The 22431-nt window shown below is 49.7% G+C and overlaps 2 protein-coding genes and 1 non-coding gene across 9 annotated transcripts in view; 1 reads left to right on the top strand and 2 right to left on the bottom strand.

The window, feature by feature from the left end:
- Positions 1-7543: 7543 nt before the first annotated feature.
- Positions 7544-9942, top strand: Csf3 (colony stimulating factor 3). The gene is made up of 5 exons (XM_047546525.1): positions 7544-7603; positions 7769-7929; positions 8352-8459; positions 8588-8734; positions 9063-9942. The coding sequence occupies exons 1-5, from the start codon at positions 7564-7566 to the stop codon at positions 9225-9227; spliced, it is 621 nt and encodes a 206-aa protein (XP_047402481.1). The 5' UTR covers positions 7544-7563; the 3' UTR covers positions 9228-9942.
- Positions 9943-11228: 1286 nt separating this feature from the next.
- Positions 11229-22431, bottom strand: part of Med24 (mediator complex subunit 24) — a 36415-nt gene continuing 25212 nt past the window's right edge. For all 7 annotated transcript variants that reach the window (XM_047547805.1, XM_047547802.1, XM_047547803.1 and 4 more), the window contains 17 exons: positions 21843-21890; positions 21329-21411; positions 20960-21046; positions 20280-20391; positions 19485-19627; positions 19012-19049; positions 18407-18489; positions 17542-17720; positions 17324-17423; positions 16855-17030; positions 14544-14808; positions 14093-14274; positions 13797-13887; positions 13387-13486; positions 12358-12438; positions 11862-12010; positions 11229-11709 (listed from right to left, as the gene is read on the bottom strand). In XM_047547805.1, the coding sequence (XP_047403761.1) occupies positions 11593-11709; positions 11862-12010; positions 12358-12438; positions 13387-13486; positions 13797-13887; positions 14093-14274; positions 14544-14808; positions 16855-17030; positions 17324-17423; positions 17542-17720; positions 18407-18489; positions 19012-19049; positions 19485-19627; positions 20280-20391; positions 20960-21046; positions 21329-21411; positions 21843-21890 (2034 nt within the window). In that variant the 3' untranslated portion in view covers positions 11229-11592. The remainder of the gene's footprint in view (positions 11710-11861; positions 12011-12357; positions 12439-13386; positions 13487-13796; positions 13888-14092; positions 14275-14543; positions 14809-16854; positions 17031-17323; positions 17424-17541; positions 17721-18406; positions 18490-19011; positions 19050-19484; positions 19628-20279; positions 20392-20959; positions 21047-21328; positions 21412-21842; positions 21891-22431) is intronic.
- LOC124981585 (small nucleolar RNA SNORD124) lies at positions 18680-18783 on the bottom strand. The gene has a single exon (XR_007108087.1). It is a non-coding gene; the product is annotated as a small nucleolar RNA SNORD124 (small nucleolar RNA).

Genomic DNA, 22431 nt, shown 5'->3' with positions numbered 1-22431 from the left:
CAATATAGGACAAATCACAAAACCTCTGTTTCTTTTCCCACATTTGTCAAAGAATCAGACTGAATGGGCTCTTGGCTCTTAATGTCAGAAACCTAGACATGGAGATGTTCAATAAAGGTCAAGCATCTGACCCTCCGGTAGGGTGCACAGGAGAGCAGAATATGGGTGGGTTGTAACAGGCCAACTTTGGCCCTAAGGAGTGTGGGTGAGCTGCACCTTAAGCAGAGTTGGGGTCAGCAGGGGCTGCTGGGCTGTCACCCAGGCAATTCCAGATGCAATAGTGAGGAAAACATCTGCCTGTGTCCAACTCTTCCAGCCACTCAGGACCAAGCTTCCTATAACAGTCAATAGGATTATTCCTATCCCCTTGCTGTGCATGTCCTTTTGTTCCTGCCAGGCTCTCTAGAAAACTGTGGGCTTCTACTTCCGCCTTCACTGCCTCTCTCGCTACCTTGCTGAATTCTACAGACCCTCCAGGCTGCCTCTCTCCAGGATGCATAGGTTAGGGGCCACTCAGTCACCTTTTTTTAGGAGGTGGTTGCTGGGAAAACTTTTGTCTTCCCAGTCTGTTGGTGAGCTCTTCTAGAGCTGGGCTCTTGTCCTCCCTGGCCTCAGGTGTTCATGAACCATGTGTTCCTCTCCAGGTACAGGTTGATTACACATGTTTTGACCCAACCTTGCTTTTGTTCCCAATCCCTACCCTGGTCAGTGATCTGGCATGGCCACATCCTTTAAGCTAATGCCACCTTCGTGTCATGAAGTTGGCTGTGTTGAAATGGCACTACCTCCTGTTTCCCAAATTCACCCTGTAATGGGTCCACTTCTTGCTTTTTTTTTCCCCCCCAAGAACTTACTGAATCAGAATTTTACAGATCTCTAGAACCCTGTATTTCTAACAAGACTTCGATTAAAAGTGTGATTTGGGGAAGCAATTTTAACCTTCATTTCATGTCAGATCACAATATAATAAAATTAAGTCATTCAATTAAACAAAAAAAATCTTTATACAAATTATACCTAAACAATTTGGTTTGGAAAATGAAATCATGTATATAGCATCATAAGTTAAGTGTGCTAATAGTGAGAAACATTAAAGGGTTAAATCCAAGTACAAAGGAAGACACTGAATTCCCAGGTTTCATCAAGTGACTGGGATTGTGGCTCAGTGGTAGAGCACTTGACTATCATGTGTGAGGCACAGGGTTCGATTCTCAGCTCCACATACAAATTAAAGGTTCATCAACAACTAATAAATTTTTTTTTTTAAAAAAACACCAATCTTTTGGTTCTTTTCTTGTACATTATTCTTTATCCCACATTTTCTGCATCTGTGCATCTGATTGAATCCCTGGATTTTATTTCATTTTCTGTGTGACATTCTCCACAGATATATATCATTGGCTTCTGCTTTGGGTGTTGAATGTTCTGGATGTCCATTCCTAGTACCTTTACAGCACGGAGACTTCCCCACATTTCCAGACCCCCACTTCTGGCTTTGAATATAAGGCTTGCAGCTTATTTTAAAATGGCACTGGGACTGGCAGCTCATTTTAAAACTGATGTGTAAGAATTTTCTATTCCTTTTCTTCCTCTCCCCCTCCCTCACCATGGGGGAAGCAAGATTAACCTTCCCATCTTAGGTTGAGTTTCATTCTTCTGCTTACCTACGGCAGGAATGAAGGAATCCAGACTTTGGAGTTGGCACCTGCAGATCTAAAAAATGCCACTCTCGAGGCTACAAATGAATTATGACTCCTCAAAGGGCACACCTAGAGTTTTACCCTTTTAAAAGACCTCTGTTCCAGCTAGGCAGGGCACATACCTGTAATTGCACTGACTCAGGAGGCTGAGGCAAAAGGATCAAAAGGTTGAAGCCAGGCTCAGCAATTCATTGAGACCCTAACTCAACATTAAAAATTGGAAGAAAAAGAAAAGAGGGGCTGGGGTTGTGGCTCAGTGGTAGAGTGCTTGCCTCCCATGTGTGAGGCACTGGGTTTGATTCTCAGCACCGCATAAAAATAAATAAGTAAAGATATTGTGTCCATCTGCAACTAAAACAAATATGTTTTAAAAAAAAAAAAAAAGAAAAGAACTTGGAATGTAACTCAGTGGAAAAGACCCCCTGGGTTCAACCTCCAGTACCAAAAAAAAGGAAAAAGGGGCTGGAGTTGTGACTCTGGTAGAGCACTTGCCTGCCGCGTGTGAGGCCCTGGGTTTGATTCTCAGCACCACATATAAATAAATAAAATGAAAGCTCCATTGACAACTAAAATATATATTTAAAATTTTTTAAAAAGGAAAAGTTTTAGTTTTCTAGCAAAGAACACCACTGAGCTACCTTCTTCCTTATTCTCAAAACCTTGTCTTCATTATTGGATTGACATCAGGACAAGGATGGAGCTTTCTGTATCAGCTTCTCAGTCTGAGGAGGAGGATTTTATCCTAGTGTCCAAATTCTTAATTTTTCGTTGTTGTGGTGCTGGGGGCAGACCCAGGGCCTGAGCATTGCTGGGCAAGCGCTCTCCCACTGAGCTACTTCTCCAGCCCCTTCATTTGTTTTAAGGATTCCAATCCTTTCCCTATTTTGTCCTTTGATTTTGCTGACCAAGGGTGAGGTGGGGCGCTGATGCAGAGCACTTCTGTGTCCTTTAATGATGCTGAGGCAGTTCCTGCATGCCAGATGTGTGGGGGGCAGAGCAGGGAAATGGCCCCAAACTGAAGCCCAGGGCACCACTGTCAGGCTGCACTGCCTCCTTCCAGCCTGTCTGGGGTTCTGTTATCTGGTTGGTTTCTGTCTGGTTCTGGATCTCCATCCTTCTGGCCTTTGACCTCTTCACCTGACCTTAAAAGCTGGCTTTCTGAGCCCGTGGTCAGAAGGTTAGTACACACAGGAAGTAGCAGAGGCCTGCAGCTCTTTCTATTCTGCTTGAGATTTCTAGTTATAAATAATGTTCTTGCCGGCGATGTCCATCTCTATGAGGTTATGAATCTTAAAAGTCAGTGTTGACCCAACTCAGACCCTCTCTTGGTTGGGAAGGGATTGGTGAACTTGTCATGTTAGTCTCTTAGGGGGAGTTGGGTTCATTTGCCATGATTTCCTGGTTCTTGCCCTCTTTTTTTCTCCTTCTACTCATTGTCTAGAAGTTTCCTGTAATTCCTGCCCATTGGCTTGACTTTTTACTCCCTGGAGAAGCTTAGTGTCACTTTCATGCTTGGAGAGTTCACTATATTCTCTACTTCCTAATTTTGTTCTTTAATTTGAAAATTACATAGGAATGCAAACAAAACAAAAAAAATAGCCATACTCTTTCTACCCAAGTTTAATCAATGTTAACATTTCATTCTTGTGTGAAGTGTTTTAATCAACAAAGAAATAAAACAGGTTACATGGCTTTGTTTATTCTTTGGAATGGGGGATTTCACCCAGGGTAAAACCACTGAGGTACATCCCAAGCCCTTTTTATTTTTAATTTTGAGACAGTCTTGCTAAATTGCTTAGGGTTTTGCTAAATTGCTGAGGCTTGCCTCAAACTTGTAATCCTCCTGTCTCAGCCTCCTGAGTTGCTGGGATTATAGGTATATGTCACTGCACCCAGCTGCAGGTAATTTGGAAGTTCATCTTGCTCCTGCCCCAGAGGTAGCCACTCCCATTAATCCTGTGGGTAGCTTTCCAGTATATCCTTTTATATTTTTACTATAAAAAATATCATATTGAGTTTTGAATTTTCTGTAAGTGGTATAGCACAAGGAAGTAACTTGCTCAGTTTTCACGCAATATTGTTTTGATTCCTGGTTATGTGTGGAGGCCTGTGTGTGCTCAGACTGTACAGCCCTGCCCCTTCCCCGTGGAAGTTCCATTTTGGGCGGGCAGGGAGGTTTATATGGTGTGTTTTAGCCACTTCCCTGCTAAGCAGCATTTAAAACATGTTTCCATTTGTTTACTATTACAAACAACGCTGCAAAGAACTCTGTATGTGTCACCTTGTACATATTTACTGTATATAGTCATTCCTCTATATCCGTGGGGTTATTGGTTCTGAGACCCCATGGGCACCAAAATTGGAGTATACTCAAGTCCCTTATATAAAATGCCATAGTATTTTCATAAGACCTCCACACATCCTTTTATATACTTTAAATCATCTTTCGATGCCTTATAATACCTAGTAGTATGTAACTGCTACACAAATAGTTGTTACACTATATTGTTTAGGGAAAAAAGTCCGTACATGTTTGCTTTTTCTGAATATTTTAAATCTAAGGTGGGTTAAATCTACAGATGCAAAGATCAGGATACTGAAAGAACTGTACATAGTTTGCAAATTCAAAGGGACAGATAGCAAATTTTATAGGCTTGCAACCATATGGTCTCTATCACAACTCATCAATTCTGCCTTTCTAGCACAAAAGCAGCTATAAACGATATGTAAATGAATCATTTTGGGGATTTGAATTTCAAATGATTTTTGTGTGTTATAAAATATTCTTTTGATTTTTTTCTCTAACCATTTAAAAATCTATAGGCCATTCCTAACTTAGGATGCACATGCCTCATCAGCCCAAAGGCTTAGTCTACCTATCCTGCTCTAAGACATGCCTAAGAGGTACAACTGCTTGGTCACAGGACATGCACGTTTCCACCTTGACTAGACACGATGAAGGTGCCCTCCAAGGAGGTTTTACAATTATACTCCCCCCAGCAACGAATGAGTGTTACCCCAGAGCCCTTATAAAGATGCTGATCCCAGCACCAGATGAAAACAGAAAGTGTGAGAGGAAGTTGCCAGGGGTTCTGGCCATTAAAAAATACCTGGGGAGCCAGAAGCAGTAGCACATGTCTAATCCCAGCTACTCAAGAGGCCAAGGCAGATAGAAGTTTGAAGCCAGCCTGGGCAACCTAGTGAGACCCTGTATCAAAAATTTTTTTTTAATTTTAAAAGGGGTTGGGGATGTAGTAAAGTGCCTCTGGGTTCCATCCCCAGTACCACACATACAAAAAAAAGAGCCTCGCAAACACAAGACCCTGGGTTCAATCCCCAGACCACTAAAAAAAAAAAAAAAAGAGCGAGAGAGAGAGAGAGAAAAAAAGAAAAGAGAACTACCTGGGAGTGGGAGGAGTGTAGCTCAGTGATAGAGCGCTCACCTGGCATGCACAAGACCCTCAGTTCCATCACTAGCACCACACACACAACACTCAAAGGCAGAAAGAAACGCCTACGAGAAGATAGGAGGATTATTAAAAGGATGAATGGCAGGGGTGTCTAGAGTCAAATCACTTTGGCCTTTGAGCTTCTAATAGAGCTAGTCCCTGTGCATCGTGGCTGGTGGTAACAAGCCCTTGCTCTCTGGTTGTTATCCTCCCCTGGTGGATAACTCCCCTGGGTGGGGCTGAAGTCTGGATTGAGCCATTATCCAAAATGTACACTATCTGGATAGGAAGGCAGCATATGGGGATACGGCAGGGACTTGGGGAAGAGCACCTTCTGCAGACCCTCTCCGACTCTTTCGCGGACTAGCTCTGCGACCTTGGTCAAGGGTTTTCACCTCCCCAGGCCCTTTCTCATCTATAACATGCCAATCAGCTGCCAGAATGAAATGACAAAAGCATAATGAAAGGTTCCTACGTGTAAGAGGTGCCCAGAAGTGCTGGCCAACATATTTAGGAATGCCGCCCTGACCAGGTGTAGTGGCACATGCCTGTGATCCCAGCAACTCTGGAGACCGAGCAGGAGGATCTCAAGTTCAAGGCCAGACTTAGCAACTTAGTGAGGCCATAAGCAATTCAGTGAGAACCTGTCTCAAAATAAAAAATAAAATAAAAAGAAAGGCTGGGGGTATAGCTCAGTGGTTCAGTGTCCCTGGGTTCAATCACCAGTACCAAAAAAAAAAAAGAGAGAGAAAGAAAATAAAAACGCTGCCTTCCTGCCCTCCATAGTTCTGTTGAACCCACCCTTGACTCCTGAGGAGTTGAGCACAGATGGAAATGCCATCCATATGTGAAGGAGAACTACATAGCTAATGAGCAAGGAGCACAGAGGGACAGGAAAGCAAGATATGAACAGATTGTCAGGTGATGTCCCTGCCAGCTATGGCCACCAGAGGGCCCTCCTGCCCCAGAGATGGCCCTGCCCAATCAGACACCAGCTCTCCACATTCTGTATGTTCCTTGACTTGTCAGATGAAGGATAAATTAGTTCAGAAAGTGACAGCCTGGGCGCAGTCAGTCAGACCAGGTAGGTCCCATACCTTGTGGGAAAATCTCAGGACCGAGGCAGAGTCCAGGTTGTAATTCCAGCTCTGCTATCTGTGGGCAAGACACTTCCCTCTCTGGCCCAGTTGGAATGAATCCGAGATCATTTCCCTTGCTAACACTGCAGGGTTCTAGGTACAGAGACAGGCGCTTTCTTCTTTCTCACTCCTTGCCCATGTCCACCTCAGGCCAGCACACTCTGGCTGGCAGCCTCTTCCCTGGGGCAATGGATTATCAGGGAAGTCACATGTCCCAGCCCCCCCAATTCCAAAGCCCAGGAACTCTTCTATCCAAGGGGTAGTGCACCCGGGTAGTGTGCAGGGAGGTAGAAGGGCAAGGTCAGGTGAGCCAAGAGCCCCAAATGGTCTTACTTCATTCAGGATGGGCATCCTGTTTCCTCTGGCCTCTGCCGGGATTCCGGGGGCTTAATGGAATGAGTCATGGGTGGGGGTTATTGGGGAGTTCCCAGCGAAAGCTCGGGACAGGACAGCCTGAAACGAGTGATGGTGCCTATCCAAGTTTCAGGTGGGCACAGGAGGCCAGACCCCAATGTCCTATCTCAGGTCCCTGTCCCTGCAGGAGTTTGGGGATAAGAATGGGGACAAGTAACTGTGCGCAGTGGTGCACGCCTGTAATCCCTGTGGCTCATGAGGCGCTAAACAACTCAGTGAGACCCTGTCTCTAAATAAAATACAAAACAGGGCTGGGGATGTGGCTCAGTGGTCCAGTGCCCCGAGTTCAATCTCCAGTGACCAAAAAAAAAAAAAAAAAAAAAAAAAAAGGGAACAAAAGGAACAACTAGCTCTGCCTTCTCTCTTAGAATTTTTACCTACGGTAAAAGTGTCATGAGAATCCCAAGGAGAGGGGCAAGGGAGCTAGCCCAGCACATCTGCCAGAGGGAGGGAGGCAGCGTCCTCAGGTCTGCCTCCTCCCCATCAGTCTGATCAGACTCTTGCCTCCTGGGCTCTGATCTGCGGCTCAGCCTCTGGACGCTGTTCTGTTCAAACACCCTGGGGGCAGTTTAGGCCTGGGTGGGGCTGGAGGGGAGGAAGAGAGTTTGAGGGGGACTCGACGTCAAAGAAGGATCAGAGATTCCATAATTTCACAAAACTTTCGCAAACAGCTTTTTGTCCCAACCCCTCTGCATTGTCCTGGACACCAAATTTGCATAAATCCTGGGAAGTTATTACTAAGCATTATTAGTCGCAACCCCAGGTAATTTCCTCCCAGGCCTCCATGGGGTTATGTATAAAGGCCCTCTGGAGTTGGCTCCTGACAGAGCCCAGAGCCTGCAGCCCAGACCCCACAAAACCATGGCTGAACCTGCTGCCCGGAGCCCTGTGAAGCTGATGGGTGAGTGTCCTGACTACCTATCCACTCTGGGTATGGGAGGGAGTCTGGAGTGGCAGAAGGGCTGGGATTCCCATTCTGGGCATGGGGATTGGAGACACTCAGTGTTGTCCCCGGGAGGGACCCAGGCAGGAGTGGGCAGCGTCTCTTGAGCCGGATCTGCTTCAGCCCTGCAGCTACTGCTGTGGCACAGTGCATGCTGGACGGGACAAGAGGCTGCGCCCCTAGACCCCGCCAGTACCCTGCCCCTGCCCCAGAGCTTTGTGCTCAAGTGCTCAGAGCAAGTGAGGAAGATCCAGGCCGAAGGCTCGGTGCTACAGGAGAAACTGGTGAGCAAGAGACGGTGGAGAGAGGGAAGCAGACAGAGGGTGTGGAGGAAAGAAGACCCAAGGGAGGGCTAGAGGGAGAGGGGAGGGGATGGGAGCCAACAAGAAGGGAACTGGGAAGATGTCATCAGGAAGGGGCCCAGAGAGTGAGACACATGGGGACATGGAAGAAAATTAGAGGAGTGGAGCTGAGGCAGTGCTGGGGGTGCTGGTGCTGGCCAGGACAGACGGGATGAAGATGGAGGCCACGCACTTGGGGGAAGGGGAGGGCCCGGGGCAGTCAGAATTGGGGATCAGAGTGGAATGGGGCTGAGAAACGGGGCACAACGCGGAGGGAAGGGAAGTCCCTAGAGATGGGAGGCTTAGGAAGGAGCAGTCTGCAACCTGGCCCTGGCACGCATTCCTCAACATCCTTCCATTCCCAGTGTGCCACCTACCAGCTGTGCCATCCTGAGGAACTGGCACTGCTCGGCCACTCTCTGGGCATTCCTCAGGCTCCCCTAAGCAGCTGCTCCAGCCAGGCCCTGCAGCTGGTGAGTACCTGGAGGGGATGGGGACAGAGGAGGGGCAGGGGGAGGGGCCACACCCCTATGCCAGGGCGCCTGAGAAGAGGGCATGTCCCACCCCACAAGGCGCCAAACTCTCCTACTTTACCCCCCAGACAGGCTGCCTGAACCAACTCCAGAGTGGCCTCTTCCTCTACCAGGGCCTCTTACAGGCCCTGGCAGGGATATCCCCTGAGTTATCTCCCACCGTGGACATGCTACAGCTGGATGTTGCCAACTTTGCCACCACTGTCTGGCAGCAGGTGAGCCCTGTAGGGAGAGGCACGTGATAGGGGTGGAGACCAGGTCACGCTGGCATGCCCACACTGCATCCCGGAAGCTCGCTAGAGCCAAGGAAGCATTCTCTGGGGCCTTGTGCAGTCAGCCACACCCCCGCTTCCAGGACTCTCCTTCTGGCCTACCTCCAGTCCCTCCAGCTGAGGGCAAGGAGTCAGGTCTCAGGGTCTTGATGGACCTAGACAGTCTCAGTTCCCCCACCGTCCTGTGCGACAGCTCCCAGCCCAGCATTTCCTACCTGTAGTAACTCCTGCTCAGCAAAGCCTGATCCCTGATCTCTTCTTTCCCCTACAGATGGAAGACTTGGAGGTGGCCCCTGCCGTGCAGCCCACCCAGGGCACCATGCCAGCCTTCACCTCTGCCTTCCAGCGCCGGGCAGGAGGTGTCCTGGTTGCTTCCCACCTGCAGAGGTTCCTGGAACTGGTGTACCGTGTTCTGCGCCACCTTGCTGAGCCCTGAGCAGAGCCCTCCCCATCCAGTGTATTTATCTCTATTTAATATTTATGCTTATTTAAGCTTATTTAAGACAGGGAAGAGAGAACAGAGCCCCAGAATTCTGTGTCCTTCCCTTCAATTCTGAGCTTCATTCTCCTGCCTGTAGGAGTGAGGAAAGTCTCCTGTCCTCCTGTACCCTGGAATGGGAGGTAGATAGGTAAATACCAAGTATTTATTCCTGAAGCTGCTTCCTAGCCCTGGCTCTGTGGTGGGCACTAAGAAGAGCCACAGACACCCTGAGGTATCTACCTTGGGGACCTGGGAAGCATCATCTCCTATGTGGGAGACAAGCCATCCCTGTTTAATATTTAAACAGCAGTGGATCCTGTATCCCTTGTTCTGGTCAGCCAGGTCCTGCGTCCCCTCACATCCCCATCCCCATAGGCATTATTAAATCCCTGGAGAAACAGAGGCAGATGGGACTAGAAGTCTTGGCCCTGAAGAGTCTAATTTTTTTCTGTGATTTTTGGGGGCATGTTTTGATTCCCAGCACAGGGAGCTCAGGCATCAGTGTCCTCTTTTCTTGCCCCTGCCCAACCAGGGTGGGATTCCCCTTTAGGGCTGGACTGGGATTAAGAATGTGGAAGGGAGAAGACAAGAGGGGTATGGTGAGGGGAGTGTGGTGTGAAAGGAAGCCCAACTGCTCACCCGCCACCCTGCCCCCACTCTTCATTGTAACCTGAGGATAATAAAGTGTTTGTCTCCAGTAAATGTCCTTCCTCCTTCTTCAATCCAGCTGGTGCCTGGCCAGGGGCTGGTGAATGGTGGGAGAAGCCAGAGGGAGTGGGGAGGAAGCTGGGGAGGAGGCAGGTCCTCTGGCTCACCCAGCACTCTCTCCCTCAGCATGAGCCACCTGGATGCCTACTCTGTGCAGATGCTGTGCTAGGGACAGATCAATAAAAAGGCACTTGTTGCCTGTCCTTGTGGAGCCACAGACTACGGGGAAGACAGAGGCAGATGGACTGATGGGGCCTGGGGCTGGGGGTGGGCTCACCAGGCCAGACACAGGCAGACTGGGCTGCAGCCGGGGTGTCTTGAACATGTGCACAGGGCTGGTTCCTTCACCTGCTGTCATAAACTCGAGCCCATTCACAAAGTTGCCCAAAAGGAGAGATGAGGTGCCTTTTACCAATGAGGAAGCTGAGTGTTTGGTGACCACTTGGGTCAGAACTCAAATTCCAGGTCTGGTTATCTCTTCCTCACAGAGTGCACATCCAGCCGGCCCTTTCCTGCCTGGCTCAGCCTGTGGCTTGAAGGGGTCCCAGGGCGGCTGGGAGGTGGGGTGGGATGTGGCCATTGGAGGCCAGGGTCCTTGCCTTCTTACATGTGTGAGGCACACCTCTAGCTAAAGGGTCCCTGCATGGTTCAAGGGTGCTCCCCCACGCCAAGCGGAGCCACCATCCTCCCAATCCCTTCCAGCTGTGGCTCCTCAGTCACCTCTATTCCCTTCCCCACCTGGTCCTTAGGCAGGGTCAGCGCCCTGCAGGATGGTTAAGGGCCCTCTGCCTCAGGGCTTGGAGAGTGGGCTGTGGACAAAGAAGGGTTAAGAGGTTCCCGCTCTTATCACCTCCTTTGTTAGAGGGGATAGATCAAACTGTGGGTCAATCAGACCTGGTGGGGTATGACAGGAGAGCAGGACACCCTGCCCCAGCATCTTGGGCCTTCTGCCAGAACCCCCCTTCTCATGGAATGGCTCAGGGCTGGGAAGGCCCTGCCTCTCCTTTCCAGCCCAGTGGGGTCTGGGGAAAGCAGCCGTTCTCACCCCCTGCCCTGCCCTGCCCTGCCCTGCCCTGTCCTCCTGAGTGGACAAACGGGAACCAGAGTCCTACCTGCCTCTGCACCTCTTCCTTCTCCTCCCTCTTCACCACAGGATTGAGCTCCTCCCAGTCAAAGCACAGCAGGGGGGAGTGGGAGGAGAAGTCACCACCCTGACCAGGCAGCACCGGCACTTAGAGGCACTTAAAGGACCCATAAGGACTTTTATTTTACAAGTTTGTTTCTCCTCATTTATTACAAAAATATATTTATATACACATACACATCGATGAAGTTTCTCAGGGGTAAGTCTACTTCTGGTATGTGGGTGACCAGCCAGGGCTGGGGATCCAGGATGCTCATGCTCTTCAGGCATTGGCATAAGGGAGAGGAAATTACAAAAGAAACCAGGAGATGTTTAGGAATCAGGAGAGGAACAAAAATCTGGAAACTGGCGAAGGGTTCTCATAGCATGTAGACTTGAGCAACGATGACTCATCTTCCTCACTGTTCCCATCCAAGGCTCTTGGGCTGGGACCATCCCCAGCCACTCACTGTGGCCACTCTAAGTCCCTCAGAGTGCGGCAATGGCTTTGGCAGCCACCTGGCGGCCCAGAGGCAGGCTGAGGTCTGTGATGGCCAGAACCACCTTGGGGCTGGACATGGCTGATACCTTCACCAGTTCTGAAACCTGTAAAGAAACATGGACAAACAGCTGCTCGCTGGTGTAGCTCACGCAGGTGTGACGTCCCAGGAGGAAGAAGGCCCTTCCCTCTCTGAGGGCTGGCCCCTGAACCCTGACCTTTAAGGCCTGCCACCACCTCATCTAGACCCGGTACTCACGGTGGTGAAGGGCATGAACTGCAGGATGCTGCCTCGACTGCCTTGCTCCAGGCAGTCCACACACTCCTCCATGAACCACTGCACGAACTGGGTGTGGGGGCCAGCGGTGCGCGAACCCAGGATGGAGGAAATGAGCAGAAACAGGTTGGCTGTGCGGAGGGGGAGAGCAAGAGAATTCATGAGAGGATCTGAGAACAGGTCAGACTTGGGGAGAAGGTGGGACTGAAAAAGGAAAAAAACAAGTGCTAGAAGTACTCCAAATGGGCATATCAAAGAGAGAAAGTAAAAAAGGAAAACAACAGGAGGAAGAGGGGCAAATGGGAGTTGGGGAGACAAGAGAGCTAGTAACTAGGGGAGATGGAGGGGAGGGACAGGGACATGCGGTGGAGGGCGTGAGGGGCCCTCTTCCAGATGACAAGACCTCCTGGCCTCCCGTGAGGAAAGGGAGCTCTTTTCAGCTCAGCCCCCAGATTCAGGAGCAGTTGGGAAGACTCACCCAGGACTCGGTTCAGAGGGTCCCGCATGTTGACTGTGTGGAGCTGAGAGGCCGAGAGGGAGCTATTCATGGACCGGTCAGCTGTGGGACAGAGCAGAGGGGGCACTGCACTCAAAACTGGCTCTCCTGGGGGCAGCCCTCACCCATCCTCCACCCACAGGAGGGTCTTGTGTGTGCTGTGCTAAGATCTTTAGACCAAGAGTCAAAGTAGAGCCCCAAATACAGGAGACTAGTGAGAAGAACTAACGAGCACCACCAGGGCCAATGCTGGCACTTCACATGGATTACACCTTGAACCCTCTCAATGCCCATCTTACAAATGAAAAACTGAGACTCAGATTTGCAAAGTAACTTGCCACAGGTTTACAGGTGGCAGACCCAGCATCTTTCAAGCCTGTGGTTGGTTCCCCAATCTCTAAAATGTCCCAAAGAAATTTCTAGGTTTAGGAGAAACCTCTGGAAACAGGAGAAATTAAACACCACAGAAGAAGCCACTGGCAGGAAGCCTCACAATGAGGGGAGGACAGTGAGAAGGTAATGACATCCAGGGAAGCGGGCTGGGGAGTGCTGCTCTTCAGGCAGGAGGAGCAGGAAGTAGCCTCAAGTCTCAGCCTGGGCCTGCTCCAGGCCACAGGGCATGTTTCAGGGGGAAGGAAGGAAGGCCAGAGCTGGTGAGTCAATGGCACAGGCTGTGCCGAGGTGATGAACTCACTTGGTGCAGGGACACCCCTTAACCCTGTGCTGAGGTGGGTGGGGGAGGGGCAGCTGTGGAGCCGGGAGGACTTGGGGAAGAGAGCTTCTTCAGTAGCGAACAGCGACCTTGTCTACAGGGGTAAGCAACAGAGCACCCCTAGGGGACAAAATGACAAGCCCCTGCCACACACTGACCAGCCAGCACAGACGCAGGCGATGAGGCTGTAGCTGAGACGTAGCGCTGAGGCCCATGGCAGGGATCAGAGCTGAGCAGCTTTCCCGGGGGAGTGAGTTCCCACACAAGGAAGGGCCCGTGCAGCCCTCCCACACACTCACTGGGACTCGAGAGGATGTTGGCGTCGTCCTCATTGGAGCTCAGCAGTCGCATCAGCTTTGATGGCTGCATGTCGTCCAAGGGAAAGAGGCTGATGTAATCCTGGAGAGCAAAAGAGTCACTAACACATACCTCTGAATCCTCAGTTATCAGCAAAGAGGGCTGGAGCTCAAGTCTGAGCCCACAGCCCTCCGTTGTATCAGCATTGCCAGCATACTGTCCCTTGCCTCACCCCTACCACAGACCCAGTGAGCGTACAGGACCCTGGCCCAGGGCAGTTGGGGCTGAGGCGGAGGCAACGCCCATGTCTGACTCCCCCGCCCCTGCCAACTTCCTAAGAAGGCCTTTCTTACCACCAAACACTCAGAAAATGTGAATAAACAAATTAATAAGTAAGCAGAGAGGCTCCTACCTCAATGTCTTCCCTGTGTCTCTTCTTTTGCCGGGAGGACGCCTGTCCCTTGTGGGAAGAGTAGGAACTCAGGGCACACCATACAGCTAGTCTGACAAAGGGTTCCAGGAAATGGAGGTACAGTTAGAGGGGCCCAGAACAATGTATCTGTGTCCACACTGACCAAGCCCCTCCTGACAGGACTCGCCCACAGCACACAAGCTCCCAAGGGGGTACAGGTTGGGGTGCCTAACTTTTGGTGGGAAGGGCTGGAACCCAGGGTGTGGGAGCCAGGCAGGCTCTGAAGAGAATCCTACTTGGCCAGTGCAGTGCCGGGGGGGTCCATGAGGCTGTGCCACTTAGAGGAGTCGGTGAGCAAGCCAGGCAGAATGTGGCCCAGCAGGACCAGGGTCACTTGCTGCATGTCCAGACAAAAGATGGAGTAGAGGAGCTCCACTGCCCGCAGCGTGTGCTCCTTCCGCGTCTCCTTCAACAGCTCCTGATGGGCAGAGAGCCGGGCTTCTGAGGAGCTGAGGGCCAACTGCCCCTCAGCACCCTGCCGCTCCTGTAGACTCGCAGGGCAGGGGTAGGGTGCCACGGGTGCTACGTCCCCTTACCCCCAGCCATACTCCATATTCCCAGGAGGCTGCCCAGCTCACAGCAGCCTCTTAGAATCCTGGCCAGCCAGGTTGGAGGCTGGGTCCAAGCCTGAGGTCACCTGCCCACCCCAGCTCATGTGTTCAGCCCACAGACACCCAGCCCAAGTACCTTAATCAGGTTGTTGCAGAACCAGTAGACACCTCCCATGTGCAGCAGGGTGTCAAAGATGTGGATAGAGCGGCTGTCCACCCAGCCCTTTTCCAGCACCTTGGCAAAGATGTCTGTCAACACCTCCTTGATAGGCCGCTTGGGGGGCAGCAGGTTCCAGTAGGGCATTGTGTCTACCCCCGTGGATGGGAACTTGATCTGAGTGGCTGTCTGCTGTAGCACATCTGCACACATGTGCTCCAGGATTGAGTTCATAATCACCACCCTGCAGGAGCCAGGGAAGAAACATGCAGGCCAGACTTTCCCTTGGACTTGGGTTATGGGGAATCAACATCACTCTGTGCTGGGGGAGGAGAAAACCCCACAGCCCTAAAATTGGCTGGGCTCTCACCTGCTGGGCCTAGAGCCTAGTAAAGACAGCAGGCAAGTGCTGGATCCATAAGTGGATCTAGCAATGTATTTATATTTTCTCTAACCTCTCCCTCTTCAACATTCCCCATCCCCCAGGACTGGATCTTGCCAACTCTCTGGAATAAATAAATACAATCACTTCCCCCTGGGCTGAGTGCTTCATTGGTGGGGGGGCATCCTCACCCAGCCTTGGCCTCCTCCCAAAGTAAACTGTCACTTCCAGGAGAGGGCCCAAGGGCTGCCCCACAGGAATCTTCCCGGCCCTGAGAGCTGGCAAGTACATGCATATATCTCAGATCCTGTTATGAGAAACTTCAGCTGTGTATACGACAGGGGTCTGAGTTCTAACTGTTCTGGGAATGCTGCGCAGCTTGGGGAAGGTTCTATCACTTTCAGCTTTCAGAGTCACTTTTTTCACCCGCACAATGGAGCCACAGATTCTCACTGTTCCTTGCCCAACAGGTCTTAAGGTGCTTAGGATGGGTGACGTCAGAGCTAATATTCCATGATTTGTTGAGGGAAAATGAGAGAAGAGGGGAAAAAAGAAGGGAGCAAGGGAAAGCAGGAGTGACTTCAGAGTTCCTTGAACCTCACGTCAGCCACGTCTCCACATCTCTCTTATAAAATATCCTCGACAGCTGCCTTGTGAGTTGTCACTAGACACATGTTCACAGCAGCAAGATGCAGAAGTAACCCAAGTGTCTACAGAGGGATGAACGGGTAACTAAGATACAGTATATATGTATAATGGGATATTACTCATTCTTAAAAAGGAAGGAGATCCTGTCACATGCTACAACATGGATGAATTTTGAGGAAATTATGCTGAGTGAAATAAGTTAGTTATGAAAAGGCAAATATTGCCTAACTCCAGTTATGAGGTATCTAAAGTCATCAAGTTCATAGAGACAGAAAGTAGAATGGTGGTTGCCAGGGGCTGGAGGAGGGAAGTTGTTGTTGGGTACAACAGACAACAGTAGGAACAGAGTTTCAGATTTGCAAGATGAAAAACTTCTGTACTCTGTTGCACAACAATGTGCATAGACTTAATACTACTGAATTGTACACTTCTTTAAAAAATATTTTCTTAGTTGTCAATGGACTGTATTTTATTTATTTATATGTGGTGCTGAGAATTGAAGTCAGTGCCTCACACAAGCTAGGCAAGGACTCTACCACTGAGCCACAACCCCAGCCCCTCCAGCCCCTAAACATCGTTAAGATGGTCAATTTTCTGTTATTAGCTTCTTGCCACAGTTCAAAAAAAAAAAAAAAAAAAAACAACCAAATAACTGACTGGTCAAGTACATGGAACCAGTATAACTGATTTCAACACAGCAGAAATCACCAGGGAGGTCTTGCAGGAGTCAGGATATGAAATGGTTGCAAAGATCAGTTGGGGAGGGCTGTCAAATCCACAGATGGCTCATAGTTCCTCGAGAGCGACACAGTCAGATAAACCCTTTGCTTTTCTACTCAGTCAGTTCTCTAGAACTTGAGCCCTCTGAGGGATGAATCGTAGCTGTTTGGGGTCTCCATTTCTGAGGCACAGATGTGCTGGATTAAAACACTCCTGGCATAGAGATACACATTCAATGTTTGCTGAGTCAGCTAAATGAATGTGTGAATAAGAATGGGGGGAGGGATAGGGAAGAACAAAAAAGAATGTGAGCAAGTCTACAGTCATGCTACCCTGAATTTGCCTGATCTCAGAAGCCAAATGGGGTCGGGTTGGCCAGTACTTGGATGGGAGGACGTGAGTGAGAACACAAGCCAGTGAGGGCATGAATGAGCAGCATGTTTGGGAAGATGAGAGAAGAGAAGGAGGTGGGTTACTATAGATGCTGACTTTTCATGACACACCTGCAGGGTTTGAGAAGGGCAGGGACAGGTTACTGACCTCTCATTGTAGAACTGCAGGGTGTTCTCACTATACAATGGTCCTGCCAGCTGGCGGATCATCTGCAGTGACTTCTCACGCTCATCCAGCCCCAGCATCCGGACGTGGGCCACAAGCCAAGCCACAGCACACACAGCCAGACTGCATACCTTTCCCTTGATATTATCAGTGATTTTCTAAGGGGAGGGGAAAAGTGTGACTGGGGCTACTCTCTCCCCTTCCCTGGCCATCATTTCCCCTGGGCAGCTGGGTGCAGCAGGAATAGTATCAGGTCACAATCCACACCTCTCTACCACAAGTTTGATTTTCCCAGAGCTACCTGGGTGAGAGGAAGTGGCTAAGACTACCATTCTAGGGAAGACTGAAACCAAACCATGAGCTCTGAATTAAAGGTCTTCTAGTGCTTAGGAAATACAATAAGCTATCAATGTCTCAGGGAAGAGAAAAGCTCCTGGAAAGGTGGGGCTACCTGGATGGACTCGAAGGCCAGTACCCCATTCTCCCAGGCATTGAGGATTTCCAAGATGGCAGCTGAAATGCTGAGACAGGCTTCATGCCATTTCATCTGCCTATAGAGGGTTGGTGGTAGAAGAAAAATTGCCACAGGAGAATATGGATGAGCTTAGGAGAAAGGGTCTTGGCCCCACCCCCACCACTGCCCTCGGAGCAGGCACCCAAACCACTAACACCAGCTTCATCTCTGAGGAGTTGTTGAGCAGGGCCACCAAGGATTCCACTTTGGTGGAGTCAGGCCGGAAGCAGGGGTGGTCAGGGTTCAGGATCTTGCCCTCCTCAGGCATGCAGGTCTGCATCCAGGTCTCAAAGAAGGGTACCTCTGCTCCTGTGCTCGACTCTGACAGAATCACCTGGGCAAGAGTGAAAGGAGAGGCACTAGCTAAGTGGGAAGGGTGAGCCTGGGATTGAATTTGTTTCCTGCCCTCTGCTATTTCCTTCCCAGCCTGAAGAAGGTGGTGGTCTTGGGAGGTGTCCTGATCTCAAAGGATGCAGACAGGGCCTATGCTGCCACCTAGTGGTTGGTGTGACTGCGGCACTGAAGGATGAGGGGTGTGACTAGGGGGATCTATTGACTTCCCCCACGGGTGGGCACCTGATTTCTGAGTCCAGCAACACCCAACTGGCTTGGTGAGGAACGAACTGACCAAATTATATTGTTAAACTGTATGTATGTGCGAAAACGTAACAAATCCCACTATTATGTGTAATTACAATACACCAATAAAAAATTTAAAAAGAAACTGCAATAAAATCCAGAATAACACTTTCTACCTCACATATAAACTAAAGTGCTAAGAGTTCAAAGAATTTGTCCAACATAATACAAATGTATTTTTCAGGTTTTAACAAAAATAACATTAAAGAAGCTATATTATCAATTAGTTGAATCCGAATAAAAATTCTGATCAATGGCAAATGAACCCTACCCCCCAAAGTGGCTAGAGACTTATGGGGTGGGGGAAGTTACTGACTGGTTGCTTCACCTTTGCCCTACCCACTTGTCATCCCCTAACCCACCTGCTCTCTTCTCACTCACCTCTGAGCCATAGGTCTGGGCCACATGGCACAGCATGAGGAAGGAGATATCAAAGAGCAAGGCACGAACTGAGGCTGTTTTGGCTGTGGAAAGGAGAAGAAGGCCAGCCCCTCAGCCCAGGGCAAAGACCCAAAGCCCGTGTCTGGATCAGGAGAACAGAACTTTTTTGTTGCTGCTTTGCTCTGTTTTAGTGGGGCTAGGCACTGAACCCAGCCAGGGCCCTGTGCATGCTAGGCAAACACTCTCCCACTGAGCCACATCACTAGCCCAGGATTTGTCTTAAGGAAGGTCAGGGACCACATGGTTCCTTCAAAGCTCTGAGGCTCAGAATCCTTTTCTTGAGTCTCAATTAGAACATCATCCCTTCCTTGGAATCCTTGTGTATCCTCCGATACACAAACAAAGCATTAGGGGTGTAGGTGGGAGAAAAGCGAGGGGATGGTATTAGAAGATCTTGTTCCCAGCAACACCTTCACTCAAAGTTCCCCAAAGCTTTAGTCAGTCATGGCTCAGAGGAGGGAACCCAGCCGCCACAGGAGGAGCAAAGGCAGCCCCTCCCTCCACACCCTCCTTACTGCCACTGAGGTCTTGCAAAGTTGACTTACTGCTCTCTCCACTGCCATGAGTGGTGAACTCATTCAAACTGTGGAAGAAATGGCCAGGGTAAGAGCTGAGCAACAGCCAGGCACTGAGGGCTGCATGCTCAGAGAGGCAGTCACTAGAATCGATAGGTTAAGCTTAGAATGAACACAATCATGACACAAAAAAAGAGTTATTTCTATTATTAAAAGATTTTTAAGGTCTAGTATAGCTCACTGAATGAAACAATGTTCAGTATTTCAAGTTCCAGGAAAACTCAAAAAGGCAACAGAACTGTGGAGTTCTTTATTAATAACTGAGCAAGGAAGCTCTTTGAGTCAAGAGAACTGGCTCTTCTGTCGTGGTCTCTGGCTAGAATGCCCTGCTCTGGCCTGTGCATCTCAAGGGAGACCCAGACCCAGACGCCACACTCCTACTCTGCTTCTTCCTCCCTTTAGAATGTCCTCCCCTCCAAGATCAAGGGCTCAATCCTCCTCACTTGATGAATTTCCGGGCAAAGGATTTAAGCTTCCCAGTGGCAGCAGCAGCAGCCAGCAACAAGTCCAGGCTCTTTCCAGACAGCATGTGTCCCAGGACCCCCAGCAGTCCCTCTGGGGACTTGGAATGGTCTGCATCCATCGTCTGGGGACAGGACAGGAAGTCAAGTCCTGAAGAATACTGAAGACCCCCCAGATACACCCAGGCACATTTCCTCTCTTCATATGTCTCCAATAGCTGGCACACCACACTCTGCAATTTAATCTTTCTGCCTCCAACCTAGAAAACATTCCCAGACTCTAACCCTGCTTACAATCCATCCCTCCCAACTATACTCTCATGATGGTGGGGGGACAGGTCAGGTCACTCCTGGGAGCTTGACTATTGTGTGCTTGTCCCCATCCCCACAGTACTATGGATTGAACCCAGAGGTGTTTTACCACTAAGTTACTTCCCAGTTCTTTTATTTTTTTATTTTGAGCAGGGTCCTACTAAGTTGCTGAGACTGGCCTTGAACTTGTAATTCTACTGCCTCAGTCTCCCAAGTCACCGGGATCCCAGGCCTGCACCATTGCATCTGGCTACTATGTTCTTGTGAGATGGCATCTGTGAAACACCTACAGGCGAAGCTTGCAGTGGTAGCTGCCCTTGCCTTCCCCCTTTCTCTACTTCTAAAGTAACTATGACTGGAAGTCAGACAAGAGAGGTTCATGAGACCCGTTTATTTATTTGAAAATAGAGGAAAACTGGAAGGAAGAAAGAGAAGACCCTGGCGGCAAGGGAAGGGTGCACTCACCTTGAGAATGTTTGTGACAGTGGGTTCTGCTCGGAGGATGAGCCCAGGATTCGGTTGGATGTTGGCATTTTCTGATGACTTCTGCTGGGGTGCATGCTCCCGATCTGCTGAGCTATGGCCGTGACCAGTTGGCAAGAGTAGGAGACAGGAAGCAAGAGAAATTCTTGATACACTTCCTAGTCCAACCTCAGAAGCAGAAGCACAGAGGAGATGGGAAACATAGAAATTTTGGGGACCTGGGGTGTAGCTCAGTAGTATATCGTCTGCCTTGTACGTACAAGGTCCTGGGTTCTATCCTCAGCACCGCCAAAAGAAAAGAAAAAAACAACTTTGGGGCTGGGGTGACATTTAAGAAAGGGTATTCGATACTGCAATCACTTCAATTTGTTATGAGTCGTTACATCTATTTTGAAAGTTCATTTAAGATTTGAATTTGAAAATTTGAAATTTTTCTTTGATCACAAAAGAGGGTGAGTTGAAGAACAGCAATTAAGAGTATAAAACTCTGGTCTGAAGTCAGCATCTTCTCCGCCCCCCCAGTTCCCTGTGCTACAAGGTATGGTGCCAGTCACCTGCAACCCAGTGTTCAAACAGAAGAGGGAAAGGTACCAGCAGTCAGTCTGGCATGAGAGAGGGATGTCATGGGGCCCCTGAGGCAGCCCAAATGGACTCGCACTTACCGCTTGGCCACAAGGTTGGCGAAATTGGTTTCAGACAGAAGGCCCTGCTTATTGCATTCTTGGAGGAGGAAGTTTGTACAGTCACAGCTGTGAGGGAAAACAGATGAGGGAAATGGGCACAGAGCTGGGGCTTTTGAGGAAGGGGTTCCTGCCCTATCTCTTCCCTCCTTCAGAATGAAGACAATTTGGAGTGACCAAGGAAGGCAGAGGGACTGTGGGTACTTGACAAAAATGGGGCTACAGCCTCCTGCCCCTACCAAGGGTCACCCAACAATGAGACAGAATCCCCTGAAATTTATCTGGCAAGGAGAGCAGGGGAAGGGCCCAGGCATCCTCTAGCAGCACAGAGGTAAACAGAGGAGTTCGTACTTGCAGCGCTGGTCAGCTTTGTCCAACAAGGGAGTGAGCTTCAGCAGGAACTCAAAAGCACAGTTGACATCCTCAGTAAAGTCCTGCAAAGAGTCAGAAACTTCCACTGGATTTCAGGTCCTCCATGTCTCCTGCAGCCTATAGTGCAGGCTCACAAGGACACCATGCTGGGTATGACAGCCTCAAATAGGCTGTGCCCACCACTATCCCCAGTAGCTGTGTGGGGAAATGTTGGAGGTATCACTGTTTCCCATGTGTCCGCTCTGGCCCAACCATTGTGGGCAACCTTGCCGATGCAGGGACCAGACTGACACGCCTCCCGTCTGGAACCTGGGTGTGTGTGCAAGGATGCACACAGATGCTCCAGTACGTCCATGGGATTCTAGGTTTCTCCCCAGCACAAAACACTCTACTGCCCAGTCAGGGTCTAAAGGACCCTCCTCTTGCCCTTATTTCTCTGGGGAAGAAATACTCTTAGCTGCTCCCATCTTCCCATCTCATTTCTCCAACTCACCTTGTCCCCATGACAGTATTTCTTCAACTTCACCAAAACCTGTGGAATCTAGGGAGTGAGATGGGAAGAAAAAAAGGAAAATCAATTTCTTTTCTCTTTCACCCACCACTGAAGGCCCCCCATTCCCTGCCCTGAACACAGTGACAGGAACATTAATGCCCTGGATATAAAAGCGCTCTTAAAGATCAGTCTGGGGCTGGGGATATAGCTCAGTTGGTAAAGTGCTTGCCTCACAAGCACAAAGCCCTGGGTTCACTCCTCAGCACCACAGAAAAAAAAAAGAAAAAGACCCATGTTCAAGTCCATGGGCGCCCAAGTACCTGATTCCCCTCAGCAAAAAAGACCTGGGGATCGCTCACTTCTGCTGACTCAACAAAGAAATGCTATTTGCAACGTGGAACCCAAGTTTCAAGGGGGACCAGGACTGCTTTCTCTGACTCTTTCAGCTGCCCTGCACCGTGACCAATGACGACCTAAACAGCACCTTGTGGCAAGAAAAAAACAGAGTCCTGTCAAGTGGGCTAAAAACAGGCCCAGAACTTTCAGAGAAAATAATCAACTGGAACTTGTGCTGGGGACTTAGCAGCCT

The sequence above is a fragment of the Sciurus carolinensis genome, chromosome 3 (genome assembly GCF_902686445.1).
Source record: "Sciurus carolinensis chromosome 3, mSciCar1.2, whole genome shotgun sequence".
NCBI lineage: Eukaryota > Metazoa > Chordata > Mammalia > Rodentia > Sciuridae > Sciurus > Sciurus carolinensis.
This window is presented reverse-complemented; position numbering and strand designations above follow the sequence as displayed.